General features: G+C 34.3%; 1 protein-coding gene across 1 annotated transcript in view; it reads left to right on the forward strand.

Annotated features, from left to right (window-relative positions):
* Positions 1–21105, forward strand: part of LOC149538585 (uncharacterized) — a 164681-nt gene that overhangs the window by 86626 nt on the left and 56950 nt on the right. The window contains exon 11 of the mRNA XM_089799892.1: positions 10327–10401. Within this exon, the coding sequence (XP_089656018.1) occupies positions 10327–10401 (75 nt within the window). The remainder of the gene's footprint in view (positions 1–10326; positions 10402–21105) is intronic.

Consider the following 21105-nt stretch of genomic DNA (forward strand, 5'->3'; position numbering starts at 1 on the left):
GATATGATCTTGGATCCAGAGTATCACAATACTCAGCTGGAAAAGCTTCTTGCTCTTCTTGTCAATGGCCACAAAAAGAAGGAACTTCCATCTTCAATAGGTTTCAGTCTATTTTGTTGAATACCAACAAATGGCTGAAAAACAAAGGTCTTAAAAGAGTACATCCAAAGGTTGGAGTAGATTGCAGTCATTTCAGACTCGTTGGAAGGAAGTCTCGAGTGGCGATAAAGAATAAATATTGTTCATCCTCCTTAGAGCTAGTTAAAACTCTCAAGTTTAAGCTCAAACGTGGAAAAGTTGTGATTCCAGCCTCACACTCTTCTTAAGAACCCCTACAAGTGCAAGAATTAGATGAAGAAGATGAAGAGGGAGAGATAATGATCATATCTCCTCCACGACCACCAATTAGCCAAGAGCCCTTTGCTCAAGAGGAACCATTCTTGGATTCATTCTCCAATGTATTCACGCCTACAATTCCAATTTCAGAGATTAACATGTAGGCACTCCCTATCTCTTCTGCAACTCCTATCCTCACAACAGAGCAATCTGAGAACTTGGGAAATGTGTTTGATGATTTTCCAATTCTCATTGAAGGACACGTTCCCTAATTTGATACCTCAGCTGCAAGGTTTGAGATGTTCATGATGGAGTCATCCCAAAGATCTCCCATAGTTGTAGTTGTGCAAACTAAAGTGTGTACTATGACAACTAAATTAGAATCAAGATCAATGTTTGTCATAGCCACTATTCTAGTTTCAGCTAATGAAAGTTTCACCTTGCCTGTATGGTTAGGAAACATCACCATGAAAAGGAGAAAGATCGATATGCCCCCAGACGATCTCTCTGCAAAGAAAAACATGTCTAAACTTTTAAAGGAAAAGATTGTCTTAAGAATCCTTGTGGATTCTAAGAAGACAAAGCATGCTGAGATTGCAGAACCTTTGGTTTATAAACAAGCCGAAGAGCTTTATCGCTCTAATTACAAGTTCACCAATATTGAACTTGGGAAACAATCATGGTTGGGTTGTCTATAGGATGTTCATGATACTCTCTCTAATTTGTCAAAGAGTATTAATGAGCTTTGGGAGAAGAAAAATCAGCTGAAGCAAGAGAATGCTTGTCTTCATGAGGTCATTCGCTAACAATCCTTATAGCCTGTGGTCATCACATCACAGACAACTCTGGTGAATCGGAGGGTTGAGGCAGCTAAGGTTTGGTTTGACGAGATTCTCACTAAAGGAGTCTAGTCAATCAAAGATGCATTCAAAGTCCTTGAACAAATCAGGGGTGTTGAAGAAAGGTTTTATGATATGATTGCCACTTTCAATCAATAGATCAATGCCTTGAAAGAAGATTTGGGCATGTGGGATCAAATGGCAGGCGGTGATTTGGATGTCTTGATTAGATACAACATCGTTCCATCCTTGGATATGTTCTATAGATATTAGGGACTGATGGGTCACAAGGCGCATGTGATGGAAAAGCCTTTGACGAATCTGCAAAGAGCCCTAGAAAGTTGCTACGCAGTTGAAATAGAGATCATGGCTGATCTATGAGAAATGGGATGCAAGGTCTTTATAGAGGATGACAACTTGTTCACTGAATCAGAAATGACTTCAGAATTCACTGATAAATTTAATGTTGAATTTGATTCAGAGGATTTTGGAGTGCATACAATGAACAAGTTCACCACATATAAGTTTGTGGCAAAGCACTTGTGGGATTCCATTGCGGAAAACTACTAGGTTGTATGAATAGGACATGCCAATGTAGTCAAGGTTGAAGCCATTTCACAGACAATAAAGATCCCAAATCTTCCCATGCTTCATAATTGTATTGCCAAGTATAAAGCTTTTGTTGACAATCTTTAGGATTGATTCAACTTTTCTATCTAATTCTTTTAGCTTTTAGCATTTTTCAGTTTGCAGATGCAGAAGATAGATTACATGTAATCCAATTGCACGAACCTTCAGTACATGTAATACAATGAATCTTCTTTCCTAGTTTGACCGAGTTAAGGTAGTTGAGTTGCTCCTACCTTTTTCTCCTTCTTTCTCTCTCCTTTTTCTTATATAAGGAGTACCCCCCTCATTGTAAAAATTTATACAAAAGAGCTTTGCCAAACTTGTGTAAGCAAACTTTGATTGTGTAGTACTAATTTGGAAGAAAAGTGAATACAAAGAAACAATTGGAGCCGAAACTTTGATTGGGAGCAATTGTGATAGAGAAAATTAGAAGCCTTGACTGTGATTTGTGTTTATCATCTTTGATTTATGTTACTATTGTGTGTTTATTAGAGCAAGTGAGTAAAAGAAACATTTGGAGCCGAAACTTTGTTTGGGAGCAATTGTGGTAATATAAAGCTAGAAGCTTTGATTGTAGGTTGTATTGCTATTTGATATTCATTCACTTTGTTAAATTTAAGTTACTTTCATGTCTTTGAGCTGAAATAACTTATAGGATTATAGTTGTTGAAGTATAACATTAGTCGAAGTGATATACTCATTACATTTAGTATTTGTATTCATGATTTATATGAACATTGTTTTGTGTCTCATATTATTGATAAGAATATATATATAAATGACTTTACTTAACTAATCGGGCTCTTATAATCAGAAGAGACTATTATGTTATGAAGTTCCTAAATGTAATTGTTTTACTGCCACATGATTTTTGATTGAGAAGCAAGCTAAATGTATTTTCTTATACACCGATGGTGATCAAGTAGGGACATGACCCTACGTGGTCTTTGGCCAAGTAGAGTCATGTCTCTATGGGACATGACTTTGTTGTAGCTTTTGTCGAATTGATTTTATCATGAGATACCTCGTTGATGATAAATTCTCTTTAAGATAAATATCTTTTATATAATATATATTATATATGTAATATAATATATATTATATATATTATGCATTATATATTATTATATAATAATATAGTAATATATTACATATATGGTAATATATTAATATTATATATATGCTTAAAAGTGAGTCATACATATAGTTATTTATTAACTAAATGATGATTAACTATAGGGACATATCTCTTGAAGAGACATGTCTCCACTCATATTTATATGAGATCCAAATCTGCATTTGAAAATCATCAATAACAATGGCCATGATTATACATTTGCAGAAACGATCTTAGTTTAACATGGTATCATAGCAAAACTGCAAATGTAAGAAAGAGATTAAGGAGATGGAGAAAAGAAAAGATATGGGAGGGAGATTCACATCTTTGTAGACTCCTACTTGACTGTTAAATCGTGCCTCACAAACAGGTAACACAAACAAGACCTCTGACCAATACATATTGGAGGTGCAGAGCGAAGTCCATTGTCCACACCCATTTACTGACGCACGACTCATGTACTGATGCACAATGGAGTTATATATTAATAGCAGAGGGATAATAGTATTGCAATACCTTATATCTATATTCGTAGATAAAATAAATACGGTTTCTTGGACAAATAATTAGGGAAAGACTAACTCATCATAGGGGAAGAAGCCATAGGAAGCAACAAAATAAGACAAGATGGTCCCAGATTCAACTCGGACCTGCAGGAGATTTCCAATACATTTTCAAATTATTAATAACAAGTATAACTGCGGGTGTAGATTCTTGTGTACAAAGTTCAGGCCTCTCTAGCAAGTATTACAAAACGACAAATCAATTCCGAACAATCCCAAACAGATTGGAGAAATTCAGTCAAAATGGGGTAGTGATAAGCAATTATTGTGCCTATTAAAAGCAAAAAAATCTGGTCAACAAATGACAAACTTTGATTGAGGAAAGTGATGCAGAATATCCATGGCATGAAGCAAGGAATTGTGCGAATATGTATAATAGAATTCCCAATGCTCTCATGCATTCTAGAGCAAATGATTTGACTAAAGTTATGACAATCCAGTTTGAAGCGTGAGCAACGTCCTTAGAATATCACCCGACAAATAAGTGCAAGGAGATTAGTGTTCCCGATGGTCAAAGTTTTGCACCCATGGTGTTCTAGATATGTAATGAGAAAGAGTCATTGAAAAAGTATGAAGAATCACCATGGAGGAGCGAATATGTCTAATTACCGTCCTGTGAATCCACTCATCACTCTGATTTGTGAAAGCAGCGATTCTCTTTAATTGCAAATATGGTTCGAATAGATATGTATTGCGATAAAGAACAAATTCTTAACGGTGCCACAAAAGCTTGCTCATGACAGAAATTAGATATGGAAGGGAGAAATATATGTTCCAATCACATCCATTCACAGGTGCTGCATGCTTATTGTAGGGCCCAAAATAATTCATGAAGATGAGATTGAGTCATCTCTTGGTATGATCAGCCTTTTGGGACATATGTTAAGGGTGGAAGATTATTGGACACCACACATAGCTAAAAGGTAATTCATACAGATAGAACCTTTCTTCACTTTATTAATAATTCAAAAGGTACGTTTATGAATCTATTTCAGTTTTATGAACTTATGTTCATTTATATATAAAGATGTAAAGGTTCATACATAATTTTAAAAGATTATATGTATATGTGGTGATTATAAGGTATATACATTTTCTTATAAATATAAGTGAATATAAAATGAGATATTGATCATATAAGAAAATAATATGCTGGAAATATAGACTATAGTATGCATGTATGCAATTAATTAGATATTTACTATATTGGAATAGTAGTGATCATTCTAAAAGTAAAAAAGTATCACATTAATTTCTAATTATCTACATTTTGTTGGAAAGATCTTTTATAGAATATAATCTAGGTCTCTCTCTTATTTTTAATATGTACTATAAGAGCTATGTGCCTTGATCTTTTCCTTCGAGAATGTTATTACATAAAGGAGGAGATTGAGATTAAGAGGGAGCCGAACATTTGACATCTCATCAGCTACAACCTTGAAAGAGAGGAAGCAGATAGAGGATATGGTTTCATCAACCATCAATGATCTCAATCATATTGATTCAGAGGGAGTAAACCATGTTGTGATAGAATCTTCAATGATCGATAAATTGTAACAGTCAAGATGACTATAATTCATGCAACTATGTGATCTTAATGGGCCTACCCCTTGTGTACATTATATGAAAGTAGTGAGTTCATTTCAATCATCTACGATAAATGATAAGTGATACTTGACGTATGAGTTGTAGAGTCATTCAAGTGGTACAATCATACTCAATCAACATATTGGCGTATTGTGTTCATTTCTACTATTAAGCTAAATGAATGTTTGGATTTTCAATGGATAAAAAGACCAAGTTGGAACTTAGAAAGAAGTTATCATATTTGATACAAAACAATATAAGAATGAGTAGGAATTTTATATTGTGGGAAATTTGTTCTCCCTCTTAGCCATCCTGAACCTTCATTAGATGGGAGATGTTCTATTCTCAAATAATCTAAGAAGACAATTTTTGAATCTTCATGTGCAGATAAGTATTCTTATCTTTTGCATTTATCTAATTTGTAGTCTCTTTCTTATTTGTAATTGTATACATACTATAAGGGTTATTTGCCTTGATCTTTCCCTTTATGTCTAAGGATGTTCTTACAGGAAAAGAAAGTTGGTACTTTACACATGCTACTAGATATTGGGCAGACTCAACCTAATGATAGTGTAATGTCCTCGATTTAGCCGGTCTTGGGAATGTGAATTTGTTAGCTCATTATCGTGACCCTCGTGAGCTGATGCCTGGATTTGGGGGTCTTTGTCTCGAGATTGCTATTTTTGGACTTACTATGTTTAGTAAGTCTTTGTTGGTCAGTTGCTTTTTTTGGATTGAGCAGTTCAGGCAAGATGGTTCTCCGGTTCTGGGTATTTGATCTCTCTGGGTCTTTATTGAAGTCTTTATCGGCACACTTATTAACTTAATGATGATTTAATTCATATTTAATAAGTATAGTACTTTATATTATAAAGTCTTATAACTTTATATTATAAAGTTGCCTTTAAGCGGGAGGTGTGAGAGTGAAGCTGGATGACTCAATTTGTGTTATAAATTCAGCTTTTTGTTGAGGAGAAGTCATCTTGAATATATATAATTTGCTTTTGATATCAAGCTGAGGGTTTTTGAGAATCTAGAATTTTTTTTGACAATTTGATTGCAAGTTGTGCTGATATATACAATTTGCTAAGTCCTCCAACTGTAGTTACTGTGGCTAAGGAGGTGGAATCTCTTAAGGGAAATTGACTACAGTTATTACATTCAATCACAATTCCAAAGGTGATTTCGATTTTGCATTAAGTGCTGCCGAATCTGTTTTTTCTAGGCAACGTGTGAATCCAAGCTTCATTGGGGGTTTGATTTGCAGACCCTAGCATCATTACTGAGGGCTGGCCGACATCATTGATTGGCCTGCGATTGTGTTAGTTGAGGATATCAGGTATTCTGGTGGTGGCATTTCAGACTTTAATAGCCGTGGGTTTAAGGGTGCTCTGAAGGTCATGTCCCTGCAAGGCAATGCCATAGTTGTCAACGTCACAACCTTCATCACCACAGCAAGAGGTCGTCTACATTCCTAAGTGGATTTTCCTTTCACAAGTTTAAATTGACATTGGCGAACCAACGTGTGGAATTTTGAAGAAATTCGCAGGTTACGACTGGGCCATTTTCACTTGCAAATAAGGTGCTCCCATTTCGATTTGTATTTCAGCTATTGATTTCATTAATAAAGAAGTTATAAGAATTCAAATTGAATATTATATATTTTATGTTTTACTTCAAACAATGTCTTGAAAATTGTGGAAATCCAGTTATAAGGAAAAATACACGAAAATTGAATAAACTCGGAAATAGAACATTCACCTATCACAAAACAACAATTTGTGTATCATTAGAAGCCAGTTCAGATCTTTATAGATAGTAACTCTAAAGACCCTGATGATCAAGATAGATAAAATAAGGTTCTCATCTTTGATGATTGAGATTATGAGATTCTTCTACATTAAGAGGGAGTATGATGATTGAGATTCTTCTACATTAAGAGTGAGTATGACACTTTTTCAAAGGCAATGTAGGAGCTTAGAAGATTTATACTCAGAGGGAGTCTAAAAATACATGTGGGTGACTGCATGATGTTGATGGGCCTACTCCTATGCATATCATGAGTGATGAGTTCGACATGCGTCCTTGGGTAAAGGGAGTTTTTGAGGAAGTATTTAGAGGACCTGACTTCCCAGGATTGATGTTTAGAGGGAGAAATTTTGAGATGTAATCCTTTGTGGATGATATCTTCTCTATGGGGAGAAGTTCTAAGAGATTTTTTTAATAATGCGCTCTCCTCTATGAGAGAGAAATATGAGGTGAAAACCCTTTGTATCACCCTATGACTGGGTTCATGGTGGTTACTATTTCAAATAAGATATGTAACGAAAGGTGACGATCTTTCATTGACATAAATAAACAGAAGGTAACCATTATAAGATGATGATCTTATAAATGGTAGGCCTATTATCATGGTTCTTTGGGCCGGATTTTGTCGGACACCATGATAACAGAGAGACAGAAGGTAATCTTTGTAAGGTGATGATCTTGCAAATGATAGGCCTGTTATTATGACAATTTTGTTCCGGATACGCTGGAAGTCATTGATAACGAAAGCATTATGATTACTCTAGATATTGTTTCGGACAATTAGAGATCATAATATATGTTATGATAGTGTTCATAACATTGTGATTGTAGTTATTTGACAAGTCACTATTTCAGAGTGTTAAAGTCAAATAATATGTTGTGTATAGATATCCTTGATACTGATATCTCATAAAATGTTTTTGTCACTTCTCCCTTGCTAAGAGAGAGAGTTGAAGTATAACATCAGTCAAAGTGATATACTCATTACATTGAGTATTTGTATTCATGATTTATACGAACATTGTTTTATGTCTCATATTATTGACAAGAATATATATATATATATATATATATATATATATATATGTATATGTATATGTATATATGTCTATTTATTTATAAATGACTTTGCTTAAGTAATCGGGCTCTTATAATCAAAAGAGACTATTATGTTATGAAGTTCGTGAATGTAATTTTTTTAACCTCACATGATTGTTGATTGAGAAGCAAACTAAATGTATTTGCTTATACAACGACAGTGATCAAGTAGGGACATGACCCTACATGGCCTTTGGCCAAGTAGAGTCATGTCTCTACGAGACATGACTTTGTTGTAGCTTCTGTCGGATTGATTTTATCATGAGATACCTCTTTGATGGTAAATTATCTTTAAGATAAATATCTTGTATATATAATATATATTATATATGTAATATAATATATATTATATATATTATGCATTATATATTATTATATAATAATATAATAATATATTACATATATGGTTAATATATTAATATTATATATATGCTTAAAGGTGAGTTATACATATAGCTATTTATTAACTAAATGATGATTAACTATAGGGACATGTCTCTTGAAGAGACATGTCTCCTCTCATATTTATATGAGATCGAAATTTGCATTTGAAAATCATCAATAACAATGACCATGATTATACATTTGAAGAAACGATCTTAGTTACTTTAACAATAGCATAGAAAATCATCTACTTCTAGAAGTCTTTGCTCCCCAATTCTACTGGTTTACTCTTTATAGTTTAAAAAAACTGGGCGTAGGCCCAAGTGAGTACATTTTCAATCAACCTTTGAGTTGGCATTGGTTTATCAGTATCACTGTTTCCAATTCCTAGGTAGAAGTGTAGTTTAGAGGTTCTTCTTGCCCATTACCCACTTTGTGAGTAAGTGGATTCTTTCTTGAAAGAAGAGTAAAGAATATTAGTAACACTCTTCAAAAAACTTCTAATTTCTTGCTTACCTTGAGTTGATCCAAGGAACGATGAGAAGGGGGAGCCTTCCCTTCAAGTCCTTGTTTTGGTGTTTCCACCTCGACAACAACCAGATAGATAGATAGATCAAAAGATAAATGAATGGTTTAATAGATAAGGGATGCGATAAATATCCAAGATGTTCAAAGGATCAAGATAGATATTACCAGATAGGCTTGAAAAAACCAAGAGAGAGCTATGGATATTGCTGTGTCAAGTTAGAGATTGCTGTAGCTAGCAAGTTAAAGCAGGGTTTGGAGCGCACCTAGTGCACATCCACACGCCCTGCGAGCCTGCTGGATGCACATCCTTCATGTTAGGTTTGTATATTATTAAATTAAACAAATGAAAAGAAAATATAGAAAATTAAAATGGACCAATTATCACAATAGAACAGAAGACTAAATGGCCAAGGACACTAAAGAAGCACATGATAGCGCTTCACAAGGATGATAATGGAGATGACTTTTCAACTTCCACCATCAGCACCTAACATCAGCTCTCGTAAATTAGCCAATTTTATTTTCTCAGCTCAGTTTTAGAAGTTTGAAGATACTTTAGGGTTACCTTTCCATACATGAAGAACACCTGCTCACTGCACTGTTTTCTGAAAAAGCTTGTTTGGTGATGATTTTTGTCAATTTGTATGAGACATCTGCTATTGACTTCAGTTCTAGTTTGAATAGTTCTGATTATTTATTGACTGAAAATATGCTGCTTAATCTATCCTGAGAATGATGATCTAGTCACATAATACCTGCCCAGGTTACAGATCCCGACATGCCAAATGTATAACCTGATAAAGGTGCAATTGGAAGCACATAATGATTGTTTATTATTCTGATAATTCTGATTTGACTTTCGTGGTTTGAACTCTTCATTATTTAGGAATGGGTGTGGGCTGCCGATTTGCTCTTTTTCAAATTTGATGTTCCACTCTAATTGCCCAGTATAGGATGGCTTGGATGAGTAACATAATAGCTTGTGTTATTCAGCTAATTCAAAACAAATGTATGCATCACTTTAATCCTCAATGTAATGCTCTCTAAACGGAGAAGTCTACGTAAAACGGATTTTATTTGGTCATGGAAGGTGTATGAATTTTGGATTTATACAGATCTGCACCTGTTCTTACCCTTTATATGTGTAGATTGAATTCTATGGGAGAAGCACTTTTCTAGAGGATTTATTTGAGCACTTTATTTGTGTGAAGCAACTGTAGTCTTTTCTTTTGCTCTTGTAGTATTGAGCATCAGCACTAATATTTTTTTTTGCAATTTGTTAATTCTGAGAGAGATATTTAAAATTAAGGTGTTAAATGGAAAACATACATCTTGCAATTTGTAAAATAGGACTAGGTGATCAAATATAATTAAATTTTCAGGCTAAGCTTTTTCAAGTATTTCTTGAAATTTAGATTTTTTAATGAATTTGCAGGTTCAAGCTGTAGCATGGAATTCCAATCAAGCAACAGTTCTTCTTAGTGGATCGTTTGATCGTTCTATAGTGATGGTGAGAGATACTATCCTAGCTATATTTTTATCATTTGTTCACAAACACAGTATTATCCTTTTTGACTTTTTTATATTATTAGTTTATGGGTTATCACAAAACATTTACAGCATGCCCAGACTTTGAGCCAGTTTGGTACTTTATATTTCTTGTTATTAAGCTATTTTTCCTGTTGTGGACCATAATTAAAGTTTAGTAATAAAATAGTAATGGAGGGTCAATATCTGCTTATGGCAGTTCATTTTATCAAGTTTCTTTCACAGCTTTAAAGATGATTTGAGTAGAGTGTACAAGCGGGTTGTAGAATTTAAGTCCCTCAAAGGCAATGGTAGCCAATATTGTTTGTTTATTATGCCTTACGTTTTTTAGGTTATTTTTCTAAAGTTGCATCATATTTGTTAGGTGGTTATTTTGCAACCGACAGTTTGGTTAAAAATCTAGTCTCAAAATAGGTAGACTAGCCACACCGAATGAGACCAAGTCTCTCCTACATTATAGGGAAGACTCCCCCTTCTCACCATTCCTTGGATCAACTCAAGGTAAGCAAGAAGTTGAGAGATTTTGTAAGGGGTGTTACCAATATTCTTTTCTCTAAGCTTTCAGGAAAGAATCCACTTACTTGCGGAGTGAGTAATGGGCAAGATTAAATATCTAAACTACTCTTCTATCTTATAGCTGGAAATGGTGATAACGATAAACCAACACCAACTCAAAGGCTGACTAAAAGAGTACCAGTTTGGTTCTAAGTCCTGCTTGTCTAATTTGTAAGAAAAATCATTACCATTGGAGCGCAAAGACTCCCAGAAGTAGATGATTTCTATTCTATAACTTATTTTCAATTCTGATCTATTCTAAAAGAAAAATCTCTACCATTGGGGTGCAAAGACTTTTGGAAGTAGGGAAATCCTAACTATTTTTTGTGATTTTGAGATGGTAACACAAGCTACAATCAGCTTCTAGTCTATGTATTACCACAATCACTCCCAGTCAAGCTTTGGCTCCGATTGCTTCCTATCTCACCATGCTCTATTATTGGACACACAATAAAACATGAATCAAAGACGATATGCACAAATTACAGTCAAAGCTTCTAATTTGTGCTATCACAGTTGCTTCCAGTCAAAAGCTTCAAATCCAATTGCTCCTTTTATTCACTTTTGTCCCAAATGAGTACTACACAATCAAAGTTATGCTTACACAAGTTTTGTAACAACCAGTTGTCTCGGGTCTTAATTAACAACTAACATACTTGAGAAATTTAGTTTTTACTTCAATTTCATAGGAAGACAATTATAATAGTCATGTTCATGTGAAAGAGATTTACCGTTAAAAACAGTTAAACAAAATTTCTTAACTAAGAACTTAAAACACCATCAAGGAAATTACTATAGAAATTTATATCCACATACCAGGGAATTGGAATGGAGAAATCATTGTAGGGATGTTTCTGCAATCACCCAAATTAGTCCACAAATACTACTATAACAATATCATATAACGACTTCAATCCAATACGGCTATATCAAAATTAAATGACGAATACCATTAATTACCACTATATAAAATTTAGGGCATCACATACCAGTGTAGCAATTTGGGCATCGATTACCATTGGATCATTTAGGGCTTCAGTTACCATTGTATCAATTAGGGCTTCTGATACCACTGATTTAGTTAGGGCTTCTGATACCACTGATTCAATTAGGGCTTCCGATACCACTGTATCATTTAGGGTTCCAGTTACCACTGAATCAATTAGGGCTTCAGATACAACTGTATCATTCCTTTTCCTTCCGATTTCTTAATTGTGGCAATAATTCAAGATTAGAAAATATGCTCATATTCGATATTCATATAAATGAAAAAAATTCATAAATCTATCTCTTGCATCTAAGTGTAAAATATCTATAACGATGAAATAACTCAAATAATCTTACCTTCTTGCATATACATCATAAAAGTGATATTGCCTGTTTCCGACAAACAATTTAATGTACAACTTATCTTTGTCTGTTGTTCGTTTGACAACTTGGAGAGAGGTGAAACATTGTCAAGGGCTTAAGCACCCATCCTCGAACCTTAGCTTATTCCCCACACAATCTCTAACGAGAAAGGCCCTCCCTACCCGGATTTGGACTTGGAACAGCTATCATCTATAGAGCTTCCTAGTATTTTAAACACACCATACGACTTGACAGTAGGAGGAAACAATTAACAGGATCCATGCATGAGCTATTAATTAATCATTACTTAGATATTCATATTTGATTTCATTCTTGGTTCTTTGTAGGTTAACTCCACCTCTTCATCATTTCAATGGCTTCTTTGTCGGTGAATCCTAGGTGTCTGAAGGATTATGATCATTCTGTTATTATTTATATCTCTTTACCATTTCAATAGCTTCTTTTTCGGTGAATTCCTCGGTCTTAGAGAATCTGTAAGTATTTTGATCTTGTTCAAAAATTACGTTAGCATGGTTATTGAAATAGGTTCACACAATCATTTAAGTATCAACAGCTACCATTCGGAATGTTGTTTAATCTTGTAGAGGAGTTGTATGTATTTTAAGAGACCAACAACATGGTTTGTGACTTAATTACAATCTACAATGCATTGTCGGCTATAGTCTGACAATTAAATCAGGAAGGAGTCATGAATATGATAACATATTTTGCATTATTCTCAGTTTTGACAATATGTAACTGACAACAGTCAGAGAAAGAAGAAAATATGATTTACAAATACTTATATTGTATTTCATTCAACCCTAGCAATGAGTATCTGACTGCAATCGATCATATACTTAGAGAATGAAGGAATTTATGAAATGTGAATGTATATGAATTTGTGACATATTATTCTTGAGAGCAGCAATAATCATACAAATTCATATTGTATTCAGAAACTTTCTTTATGGAATACTACTCAACTGGATGTAAAGGTATTAAGAAGAAGTTCTCTATAATCTTCAAGGTTCATTTAGCAAGTTTAAGAAACATGAGCATAGACACAAGAGAAGGTTCAGATACTATCCGATTGCTATAGAATTGCATTTAAAAACTTGGAAAGATAAATTCATAACCTGTTAAGTATTTAATATAGTATTGAAGGATTCGAACTCTGTCTGGTCCTCTCTTGTGGCGTTGAGATGTTACTTGCAAAATGTTTGATCACAGATCTTTAGCCGGAATTAATGCATGACAAGGAGTAGAAGTTAATGCCGTTTGACAAGGCTTGATATGGGTGTTTAGTGATAAAGAAATTTGAGATCTGGGCATCCAATTGGAAGACTGCTCTCCCTAAGATGTAACAGACGTATCTGTTCTAGAAAACTTAATCCTTAATATCTCGGTGAATTCGGTAGGACTACTGCATATAAAAATCGATAGATTAATGAAAGAAGGGAATTTCCAGCATATGTAAAAATTACAGAGATATTGAGAGGAAGTTGGGTTTAAAGGAATTTGGAAACAACACTGCATAAAGAAATATGGATTATGGAGAACATAAGGAATGGTAATTCCCCCCAACTCCTCTCTCGGCTTCCATCTAAAAGGTCCAGCCGTGACTTCTTGGCTACCATCGGTTTCAAGAAGTCCATTCGAATTCCAATCATTAATTCGATTTAACATGCCAAATGTTAATTGGTTAAAAGCAAGAATATTAAAATAAAGAGCATGGAAAGAGAGTTGGAAGATTATAATTCAAAAATTATGATAATTCAAATGTTATTATAACTCAAATATTATTGTAATCTTATATGTACATGTAAATATCACTTTATTAAATTATTAAATTATAATGGTGCCAAATCATTTTTATACTATATGCACGTATATAAATATTTATTAAAATAATATGATGAAAGCTAAATTAAAATCTTTTGAGATATGTTTTATATTTTAATTCAATTATTTTCTGTTTCTCAATTTATTTATTTAAATAGCTCATGCGGGGCCCACAGATGTATCTTGTTTCAAGTCGCTAGGTTCTCAACCCATCCACCCAGTGATGGTGATGCTCCTGTGCCTAATTCTTTTTTGACAATGCTTCCACCCCTTTGCCGTGTTTCCTGCAAGGAAGTTCACCGCAGTTAAATTATATTATCATAATAAATTATTTAATCATAACGGTTAACCATCTTCTCAATTCCATGAATTCGTGACCAATGATCAACTAGCTTGTTATCTTCATTTTGAAATTATAACGATTAACCATCTTACCATTTCATAGGATTATAACCAACTTAACTGTCAACTGACTTCATGTGAACCTCAACGGCTATATTTTAAATTAAGTCAAAAATTGGGATGTAACAAGTTTGGTAGAGCTTTCTTGCATACAACAAAAGATGATTTTTACAATGAGGGGGCACTCCTTTATATAGGCAAAGGAGTTGAGAAAAAGATGGAGGAAAAAGTGGGAGCAACTCAACCAACTTTGATCTATTCTAACTAAACGAGAAAAATTATTAGATTATATGTCATAAGGACATGTAAATCGAATTACATGTAAGTACACAATTTCATGCAATACATCCTCTCCAATCTACAAACATGAAAGAAGAAGAGGATAGCTAAAACTGTTGATTCTGAATGAATCAATCCTGTAGATTGTCGGCAAAGGCATTGTACTTGATGATGCAATCCCGAATGATAACATGATCGAGATTTCCTATATTTCGTGCCACTGCATTCACCTTGATAATCATGGTGTTGCATCTTTTGATAGCCTATGACTCTCTTTGATGAACATTTGAAAACTTGACGTGATCAAGCTTTTTCTCATTCAAGTTGTCATGAATTCTCCTTTGCAGATCAGCACAAACTGGAGTCTTTGACCCTTTGAAAACCTTTCTAATGATGTCCGGGTGTAGAATTAGAACAAATTTTCCCATCAACATCTGCATTTTTTTTTTGAAGCAAAGTGCTTGGCACATTCCCACACAAACTCAGGTTCTCGGACAACCATTATGAAAATGAAGATCAAATGAATTACTACTTTTTGAGAATCAAAGCATGTCTTCTTGACATGATATCTCTATTCTTTGAAGAAGTTTTGACATATCTTGAAGAGTGCGCTGCAACATGAAGATGAAAACATCTTCCAATGAGATTGATCAAGGAAAACTTTGGGATTTGAGTTACAATGAGTGTTTGAAGTATGGATTAGACACTTATGGAACACATATGATGGTAGGGACGCCATTGGAAAAGAAGAAATCACCAACAACATCATCTAACCGCTCCCTTGTGTGCATGTTAAATAAATGAGCAATGTGGTTACTACCACTACGACTTGTAGTTGCTTTCTGTTTCCCCCTGCTGCTATCCCTTGTTGAACTGTGTGTAGGTGAGGAAAAGGATGGTGTAGGTGACATAGTCCCTGCTCTTTGATGCAAGATACGGGTATATGTATTTCGTTGCCATTGTAATTGCTGTATACTCTATACCTGTTGCCTAGCAGCCAAAGGTCTAGGCACTGGGACTTCAACATCATCAGAAATGCCCTATAGTTTGCTCACTTCAAGTTTCTATTTCACATTCTTAGGATTTGCTAGGGATATGCATGAGGTCACACCATAACTAGTCCAAAAAAGGTGTGCATTAACTCTCATAATGCTGCCAAACCATTCTCCGCCACACATATTACACTTCCATTTTTGTGTGCCACCACTTGTAGACCTATAGGTGTAGAGCGTGTAATTTTCATAGCAAATTGTTTTAGGGGGGAGTTTGGATCATAACGACCCCTAGCAAACTTTGCCAAAATTTGTGAAGGGTAATCAATGGAAGACACCCCTGGTGTAACGTAAGGAGGCTCTTTCTCAAATTGGGCATCTACATTAGCCCCATGATCACTTCCCTTAGGCTCAAGCTCATAATCAGATGCACTTCCTCATTAATTTCCATGTCTTCTACACTTTGATTGGATCTAGATGCCATTTATAAAACTGCATTTCACAAAACAAAAATGATTATGAATCATGATTCATGTCAGCCCAAGTAATTAATAATTATTTAAAAAACATTAAAATAAACTAGTTTTAGACTATTTTAATAACAAAAAATAAAAATAAAAATCATAGAACTATCAACTATCTACTATCAACAAGATTCAAGAATGAAACATTTGAAAATTAAATTTTAAATGCAAAGAACAACAAAAACAATTGCAAAAAGTTTAATTTTTTTTGATTTTTTAGTCAAGGTGCCGACTGCATAACACACACACCTTGGGTGCACCTCATGTGCACTCGAGCGTGCACCCTCGCACCCCAAATGTCCCTGCATCCCACACAGGTGCGTCGACCAGTGTGATTGTGTTTTTGCCGCAGTGGGGATACTCAGGTGTGCGACGTACCCACACCGGGGATGTACACGCACTTGGTGTGTGGGGTTTTTGACCCGGGTGTGCACACTGGGATTACATTGGTGTCAAACTCCCTTTGAATCTGATATCTATCTTCCTTTTCCTGCAAGAACATGCTTGAAGAGAAAGGAAAAGATCAAGGCAAATAGCTCTTATAGTACATACATGGATACAAGTAAGAGATTAGTTACAAAAAGTAAATTAAGGTAGTTCTCAAGATATAATAATCAAAAAATACTTATCTCTTGTAGTCAAGAGGTAATTCCCTTCAGACAATACTTGATCCACTTTACCACTACTGATAGATTAATGCTGCAACCTCCAAGCTCATGTATACATGATTAATTACATTCCTTGTATCTTTCTTATAAAGAATATCCAATACAAATTATATTCACTGTTACTCCCATATATGTTCTTTATTTCCATATATACATATCAAAACTATTATGGTATCGAAAGACATAAATGTCCATTTTCGAGGATAATCGATCTAAATGTATCTCATCTCCCTAAATTTTTAAATCCTTATCTTTATTTACTTTTTGTCATCCATAAATACAACTATTGATTTTATCCCTCCCTACGACAGTGTGATCTCCGTTGGTAGGTCACATGTGCATTTCTGTTGGCCTTAAATATTTGTCTTTCTTGACAACAATGTTTTCGAATTGCCTTGACTTCCTTTCTGACCAATCCTACCTCTTCATGCTTCGTTGTGTTATGTGTGCTTTTGTGTTTACCTATGTCTTATTTCCTCCCCTTTGTAATTGGTCTCGCCAAAATGTACATGCTTCCTCTTATTTTGTGGCTACATCCATTACTGTGTACTTATCAGTATTATGCATTTATTATTAGACCCATCAAAATTTTCACTTGTGTGGGATGTCTAATCAGCTGCTAGTTCTAGATTTATGGAAAATTCCTTTTCAATAATCATAGACATGATGTCTTGAGGATAGACATGACACAATTGTTCTCTCAGAGAAAAATCTGCCTACATGTCATCGATAAGCATGGGGAATGTCCTTGAGTCGTGTATGTAGAGCCTAGAAGGAGTAATTACAGTGTCCTGAAGTGGTTGAAGCGGATCTGGATTTCATTTGGGCTCTGACTGGTGATGATTTAATTTGAACCAGCTGCTTAACAACTTTTATCGTTTGGCTTTCAAGTTCTCTTTCACTTGAGTTGTTGATGAAGATCCTCGCGTAAAGATAGACAACCAAGATCCCCCAAGAAGTCCATGCGTAAAGCACCAAGTCCATCGGGGATATCCATTGGAGGTTAGGCAAACCAAATAACTCTTTCTACTGATGTCTTTATGTAACTTGTGTAGGGAAATGACCCCCTCTAGAATCGAGGAGACTAGAAAGCTATCTCCTTGATGCCTAATCAATTGTGTTCCATCATATCCCCGATTTTGATACATCTTCAACCTTGTTTGGCCGCTTAGTTATTTTGCGTGTGGCGATCATCCATTAGGGATCAAAGAGACTAGAATTGGGTCTCTTTGATGCGTGATCTGCTTGAAGTAGGATCATGTAACTAGATGGTTACTACCAACAATGTCTTTTGCCCGATGTGTTTGAAGCAAGGAAATGACCTGCTCGGTTTCCATATTGAAAAATGAAGGATTGCTGCAAATGTAATGGCACTGTTTGTGTTTTTATGTGTTTTTCAAAAGCAGTAATCTCTATCCCTTTATATTGTGGTTAAGACATGGAGAGACATGTCACAGAGTGAAGGGATAGGTCTATTCATTAACACACTCTTTTAACTAATATGACATATATATATATATATATATATATATATGTATGTATGTAGTATTTTTTATACTCTCATTATATATTAATTTCTCTAACATATATATATATCTCATCTACAATAGTATTGTCTCATAGGTTTAGCTGACTGAAGCTACCAAACATCAACAATTGTGAGTAACAATGTAAGGCTGGTTTTAACTCATTGCAAGCAGTAAACTTCGGTTGGGAAGGTTCATTTGGATTACCCCAAAATTGGGTATTTGAATGTTAGGAATATGGAAATCATCAACGCATCCTTAGAAGATACCACCCTTCTATGCGTAGTTGTTTTAGTTGGCAAAGCAAGGACTGGTTTAGTTTCACCTGGTGATCCATAGTGTCTTGCATTGGTAGAATTAACTTAGTTTCCTAAATCCAATCTTATTGCACATTGTTTTGTTAGAAGTAGTTGAAGACCTCAAATTGGCAAATCATTCACATTCATTGAATGAATATTGCAAGTCCCCGTGTGGTTACCAGAATATCACATCACATTCATTGAGTTATATCCAACACAACGTCGCTAGTTTGTAGTGTAAACCTTGGGGTTGCCTTATTTGATCACACAATCACCATATTGTTTATCATGAGGTTTCCTTCTCTGTTACTAGAAAAAAATTGTTACCCCTGAATAAGCGTCATATCTGCAACCAAATTCCACTTCCATACTCTATGAAACTTAAGCATACAATTTTTGTTCATAGGTGGCATACATATGGATTCAAACCCCAAAATGATCCACCTTTGGCCAAAAACGTGCTGCAAAACTCTCAAATTCTTGGCATTTTTGTAAAAGTGTGATTCATAGAGGGCATGAAATGAAGTGTTTTTAACATCTAAAGGAAAAATGTGTTCTTCAATAGCAAACACAAGGATCACAAGGCTAAAACGACTTGTATTGGATTAAAATAGTGTTAAAAAAAATCCCAAATTTAGGCATTTTTCTCCAAAACGTGGCTTCAAAACCTGAAAATCTGCATTGTTTCTTGCATGGATTTCAACACCGAATGCATGGGAATGCATAAATATGCAAAAACAACCTCATGGATTTCAAGCTATTATATTGGCAGATATAAGCATTTATGATGGAAAACGTGTTCTTGGAGGAAGAAAACATAATTTTTTTTGCCCTTGAATCTTCAAAAACGGGTTCTATCTTTGGCAATGCATGGAATAGATGCAAAACACACTTTAGAGGAAGCAATTACATATTTTAAATAAGATGGAATGACTTCTTTATGCAAAACGCACTCTAGGAGTGCAATGACATTTTAAAAACATGCATTTGTCCTCAAGATGCAAAACAAATTCTAGGAGGAGCAATGCATATTTTAAATACTTGTAATGATAAGCCTTTTAGTGCAAAACACACTCTCTGGAGGTCATTGCATATTTTAAAAACACTCCAATATGCGAGTCTCACTCTAGAAGACCCATTGCACATTTTAAAATGCATGTGTTAACATGTATAAGTGATTTAAAAATGCCATTTTAGTCCGAAAACGTGTCTCAAGAGGCATTTGTGTATTTACATGCAAATGGGTTGAAAGACATATTTTGCACAACTTAAGTGATCAATTAAACACATGTTTACTTGATTTTTGATGAAATATCACTTAATTGGGTCAAAAATAATATTTACACAATATAGTTTAATTACTATGTGCAAATATCATTCAAAAGTAATATTTACTTATATGTTTTAAATAAAAACATAAAGTAACTCAAAAAATTAAATCAAACTATATAGTTAATAAAATCACACAAGTTGAAAAATTTAAAAAGCAACTCAACATGAATATATAATGTAAAGTGCACTATAGTCACTTAAGTGATAAAGTAACTTAAAAACATAACATAAAGTCAATTTATGTTATATTTTTCAAAAAGTGAATGTCAACATTAAAATATAACATGATATTTTAAATTATGCAATTGCATCTGGAGAGTCCACCTTTTGGGCACTAAAATGGTCATATCTTTTGATTGCCCACTCCAATTACGCTTTAAGATAGACCTAATCAAAGGGAAAACTGAAATAAATGATTTGAGCAAAACCAAGAGACCAAAAGCTAACAAACACACACTAAAAACAAGAAAAAAGATTTTGAAGGCTTAAAAAATTAAGCATAGGCTTAACAAACAAAAAAACTAAAAAGACTTGACGAAAGCCTTCAGTAAAAGGATCCATTGTAACAATTGGAGTCGATTGGTTGATCAATGTTATCCAATTAAATAACGAACTAACTTAGAGAAAAGTGAAACTAAATTGAAAAAGTTTCGTACTGTTACCTACATTTTTTGGTTACAAAATGCAGGACAGCAATATTTAATAATGATGGTAGCCGTTAGGTTAATGAGTTACTAAGTAGGGCTGATTTGGAAAGCTACTCCAGTTAAGCCATCTATTAAAGCCAAAGGTTTCATGTAATGCTCAATGAAAGAAAAAGGGGTTTTTGAGAACTGTCAAAGTTTAATTCGAAGAGTAAATATATCAAAATTAAATAACTACACGATTGAGGAT

This window comes from Cupressus sempervirens, chromosome 9, assembly GCF_028749045.1.
Source record: "Cupressus sempervirens isolate cs-2001-9-10 chromosome 9, ASM2874904v1, whole genome shotgun sequence".
In the NCBI taxonomy this organism is placed as follows: Eukaryota; Viridiplantae; Streptophyta; class Pinopsida; order Cupressales; family Cupressaceae; genus Cupressus; species Cupressus sempervirens.